Source organism: Austrofundulus limnaeus, unplaced genomic scaffold (genome assembly GCF_001266775.1).
Source record: "Austrofundulus limnaeus strain Quisiro unplaced genomic scaffold, Austrofundulus_limnaeus-1.0 Scaffold12, whole genome shotgun sequence".
Lineage (NCBI taxonomy): Eukaryota > Metazoa > Chordata > Actinopteri > Cyprinodontiformes > Rivulidae > Austrofundulus > Austrofundulus limnaeus.
Window position 1 is genome coordinate 2,943,741 of NW_013952414.1, and position 5,525 is coordinate 2,949,265.

A 5,525-nucleotide genomic window follows, 5' to 3' on the forward strand; every position below is an offset into this window, starting at 1 on the left:
GAAGGTTAATCTTGGACAATATCTGATGTTCGACTCTTTTAAATGAAACCAGAGAGCGTTGACAGAGAGGAGAAGGTAGAAATGACTCAGCCTGAAAATATGGATGGAGGACAACAGAGCTGCTTCATGGAAGAAGAACCTCAGCTTAGCCTGTTAGCTTTTGCATCAGCCCCGACACTATCACCATATATACTGTATGTATTAGCTCAGCGCTACAGAGTGGAGGACCTCAGCTTAGCTTGTTAGTTTGTCGCACTAGCGCTGAGCTAATACATATAAGGCAATATAGCGTTGGCGCTAGCGCAAAGGCTAACAGGCTAAGCTGAGGTTCTTCTTCCATGAAGCAGCTCTGTTGTCCTCCATCYATATTTTCAGTTACAGACTGAGTCATTTCTACCTTCTCCTCTCTGTCAACGCTCTCTGGTTTCATTTAAAAGAGAAAATCATCAGATATTGTCCAAGATTTACCTTCAGGGTGGATATAGCTCACTCACACAGAGGATCGATCCACGTCATCATTTACCCAGAATGCTTTGTGTGTAAATAAAATTGATCTGTCTTTGTTAAAATATATTTTTAAAAATTACAAAAACTAAACAGCCTGCAGCATTTTTACAGCCTTTATTTTACAGTTAAAATAAATGTTTATCAAATAAAGCCTAATGTTACAACTAATCAGGGATCCCTTTAAAGATCTTAGCATGCAAACTGAATATTCTTGTTGACGTCACGACAAAAAAAGAGTTTTATGTAGTCTCTTAACTGATTTTTTTTAAACCACCATTGTGTCCTTTAGTGACATTAGGGGGCATCTCTGTCTGGAGGCATGAGAATGGATGGCTCTGATAGGAATTGAATAATTGCTGATGCTATCCTGTTGTCTGGACATACGTCTGAGCCGACAGTAAGATGGCAGACAGCAGAGCCAGAACTGAGGGGTCAGCTAATGCACTCTCGCCTGCATGCATCTGTGCTAAAAGAGGAGAGGCTTGACGACCTTTTAAAAAAAAAAAAGATTTAATTATGTGTTTTTGCTTACGTGTGCAGCACAGACGTAGAACGAGGTTGTAGCTGTGAGCGCAGRTGTTCATCTGTCTGCAGTGCAGGAGTATCTGCAGACTCAGGCAGCAAAATAAAACATTATAAAAAGAGACATATTCCTGACTCTGCATGTTATAACTCTRCTACACAGGAGTTCTATTTATCATTAAAATCCTTACAACTTGTTTTTGTTTTGTCACAAAGAGATTCCAGCACTTTCTGTTTTGCTTTGTTCTAGAAGATCCTCACTTMATGTAGCTGTGGTTTACAATCCAGGGTTCACATTCTGCAATATTTATTAGATGTAATGTAATTTAAATGCATTTGTTTTCCTYGTTGCCATTTTGAGCCTGGTGGGATTTAATATCACCCAGAGAAACTCCTGTTATTAAACGAAAAACATCACCAAGGTGGCGTCTAATCACAGCTGCTGTATTGATCTAATGGTCTTTCTGATTTGTGCCTCCTATATGTAAGAAATTATGACCATATATAGAACAGTTGAGTTTGGTTCAGAACAAAAACTTTCCAAGTCCTCCTGATCAAACTGAGACAATCATTCGCTTGTTATTATGAAAATGATACAAAAAAGGTTTTATTCTAATAAAAGCCAAATCATTACGATCTCTCTGTGTTCTTTTCGTTATAACGCTACAAGCAAATGTATTTTCAGTTCACAGAGAGTTCAGAGTTCTTTTTGTCTTGTGTTTTGATCACGACGTTATAAACGCTTTGTTTTTTTTTTAGGGAGCAAGAGTTCAGAATTCTGCCAAGAACTTGGGAGTGAGAAATCGAACCCCGTCGTCAGTCCCGAGGTAAAACACGTCTTAGTTTTGAGCTCTGTAACAACAGTCTGAATTACAGGAGACTGGTTTTAGTAAAAGTAGGGCTGCTGTTAATTTTGACTTTAGGGTTAAATTTTAATAAGGAATAAGAGTTRGGATTAGGGTCACTATATTGTTTTCTAATACGCTTAGAAAGGAAATGCACATAAATTATTCCTTCATTATTGCTACTTTGGGCTTTTTAATAAGAGTTTTTTCAAGAAAAATATCTGTTTGTTATTTTAGTTTTTAGAACAGCTTGTGGACTGAAGAACTTTTTTTTTTAGACAAAGTATAATTTGAACGTTTGTACTTTCTTCTATTTCCCTTGCCTCCTTACCACTCAGGACCTGAAACATCTGTTCAGTCGAGTAAAATATTGGTTTTTTCCCCCCAAAAGGATGTGCAGAACTGATCAAATATTACTGGAGTTGTTAAGTTGTAGGTGTGTGATGGTAAAATTAAGTAATTTTCTTCCAACATTGAAACTTTTTTACACCATATTTACACAAAAATATTGTTTTACAAACCTGTTACACCAGTGCATATTATAAAGCACATCTGTCGATTTTTCTAGCAAGACTGAAGCCGAAACCTCCTTTCCTCCATGTTGGAAATCAGATTTTTACCCTCAGCAGCTGTAGGTGGAGGACGAGAACCGCCTCCACCGTTTAGCTCCGACACGTACTGCAGGTTTTCTGAGACAACCAGCACTTTTGAACCTTTTAGTGAAACTGACAACTGCAGTTAAACAGCAGGATGATTAGTGCTCAGATGTGGTCAGAGAGTAAAAATGACTCTGGATTTTTCTGCCACGCTTGCTGCTGCAAAATRTCAAGGGATCTCCTGAATCAGGAAAAGATGAGGTTTCTAATTTTACATGTTGATTAATTCCGTTTTATAAACACAAAAAGATGCAAGCAGATGGTGTGAATTTGAGATAAATGTGCAGGAAAAATAATGTTTGTATTTGTGGCAGCAGGACGTCCATTAATCTGCTAACACCTCCTTCCTGCAGCCTCTCAGCCCTGAACCAGTCGATCGTTGCTGGAGGTTTCTGCGTACTGCCTGAAGCTGCTGCATGTTGAATATAATTAAATGTCACGTTGTATATGTGTTTCTCTGATCAGGTTGTACAAGCTGTGCCAGCCTCCACCCGCAGACGGGGACCCATAATGCATTGCTCTCAGGAAGGTGCTGSAGAAGTCTCCAGGTTCAACGTTTTCCCTCCATCCATATGTTAATCTGATTAAAGATGTTTTATATATGTGCAGACTATCTGCCTTCAATGTAAATAAAGTTTCCTTTAGTAAATATTATATTTTTAACTCTTGTACTGTATACATATATATGTATTTTAATGTCATAGACTAGACAGTGACTTGGTGACAAATTAGTTCAATAAAAATACTTCCTTTCACTGAAATAAGCTTTGTTTTTATGAAGACCATTTGCTTTTGTTAGGTTAAATTGCATATGAAGTAAAAAAAATAAGGATACTGGGTGTAATTTGGCATATTTGTCAAAATCAGCTGTTTATTTGCCTCATTTTCATATTTTGTCATTTCTTTCTTTAAGCACATAAATGGGTTTTTTTACATCATGCTGTAAAAATGCATATTTTAGCCAAACGGTTAAAAGATTTATTATATTGTTTTGGAGACTAAGAGTGCTGCATGCAGATTCCCAATCATTTCACATTATTAATGCGGTTGTTTCTGAGCATTATTGTGTTTTTCACATAAACAGCACTCAGGATTAAAGCATCTCTGACTCATATTTTGGACGGAACTCACCACTATGCAAACAGAGATGATTAAATACACAAATAAGCTCTAGTACTGTTCACAAATATGTTTCTGAGCAAAAAGGATTATTTTTGTTCTGCATATTTCCTTTCAAACTAAAATGCTGACATGTAAACAGTTTGTAAAATATATTAAAGCAGATAAGTCATTTTACATTACTGGGTTTTTGTTTGTCAAAAAAATACATAGAGAAATTCTTTTGGAATTTTGTTTTTTTATGATAAAAGCTGTGATATTTGGCTTTTATATACAGCGGGTAAAATAAGTATTGAACACGTCACCATTTTTCTCGGTAAATATATCATTAGAGGTGCTAATGACATGAAATTTTCACCAGATGTTGGTAACAACCCAAGTGATCCATACATACAAAGAAATCAAACCATAAATGTCCAGAAATGAAGTTATTTGTAATAATGTGGAATGGCACAGGGAAAAAGTATTGAACACATGAAGAAAGGGAGGTGTAAAAAGGCATGGAAAGCCAAGACACCAGCTGAACTCTCTCAGTAATTAGAAAGCAAGCCTGCCCCTTGTCAGTGCAAATTAATATCAGCTGGTTCACTCCCAAATGATGGCCAGGTATCACACAAGAACCATCTGATGATGGGTAAAAGTAAAGAGCTCTCTCAAGACCTTCACAACCTTATTGTTGCAAAGCATAATGATGGCATCGGTTACAGAAGAATGTCTAAACTTCTGAAGGTTCCAGTGAGCACTGTTGGGGCCATAATTCAGAAGTGGAAAGAACATTATTTCACCATAAACCGACCATGACCAGGTGCTCCTCACAAGATTTCTGACAGAGGAGTGAAAATAATTATCAGAAGAGTTGTCCAAGAGCCAAGGACCACTTGTGGAGAGCTTCAGAAAGACCTGGAATTAGCAGGTACGATTGTTTCAAAGAAAACAATAAGTAATGCACTGAACCACCATGGCCTGTATGCACGCTCACCACGCAAGACTCCACTGCTGAAGAAACAGCATGTTGAAGCTCCTTTAAAGTTTGCTGCACAACATTTAAACAATCCTGTGTAATACTGGGAGAATATAGTCTGGTCAGATGAGACCAACATTGAACTGTTTGGATGCCAGAATACACATCATGTTTGGAGGTCAAATGGCACTGCACATCAGCCCAAAAACACCATACCAACAGTGAAGTTTGGAGGTGGGAACATCATGGTGTGGGGCTGTTTTTCAGCATATGGTACTGGAAAACTTCAAATAATTGAAGGAAGGATGAGTGGAAAAATGTACAGAGACATTCTTGATAAAAATCTGCTTCCATTTACCAGGATGATGAAGATGAAACGTGGCTGGACATTTCAGCAAGACAATGAGCCCAAACACAAAGCCAAGGAAACTCTCAGTTGGTTTCAGAGAAAGAAACTAAAGCTGCTGGAATGGCCCAGCCAATCACCTGACCTGAATCCAACAGAAAATCTATGGAAAGAACTAAAGATCAGAGTTCATAGAAGAGGTCCACGAAACCTTCAAGATTTGAAGACTGTTTGTGGAAGAATGGGCCAAAATCACACCTGAGCAATGCATGCCACTAGTTTCTCCATACAGGAGGCGTCTTGAAGCTGTCATTGCCAACAAAGGCTTTTGTACAAAGTATTAGATAAATTTCAGTAAGTGTGTTCAATACGTTTTCCCTGTGCCATTCCACATTATTACAAATAACTTCATTTCTGGACATTTATGGTTTGATTTCTTTGTATGTATGGATCACTTGGGTTGTTACCAACATCTGGTGAAAATTTCATGTCATTAGCACTTCTAGTAATAATTTACTGAGAAAAATGGTGACGTGTTCAATACTTATTTTACCCGCTGTAATTATCTT

At 37.6% G+C, this 5,525-nt stretch overlaps 1 protein-coding gene across 1 annotated transcript in view; it reads left to right on the top strand.

Annotated features, from left to right (window-relative positions):
* The window catches only part of prex2 (phosphatidylinositol-3,4,5-trisphosphate-dependent Rac exchange factor 2), a gene marked incomplete in the record, with an annotated part of 112,041 nt that extends 108,215 nt beyond the window's left edge, over nucleotides 1-3,826 (top strand). Inside the window, 2 exon segments of the mRNA XM_014002299.1 lie at nucleotides 1,789-1,856; nucleotides 2,996-3,826. Of these exon segments, the coding sequence (XP_013857753.1) occupies nucleotides 1,789-1,856; nucleotides 2,996-3,041 (114 nt within the window).
* Between the last annotated feature and the right edge of the window lie 1,699 nt (nucleotides 3,827-5,525).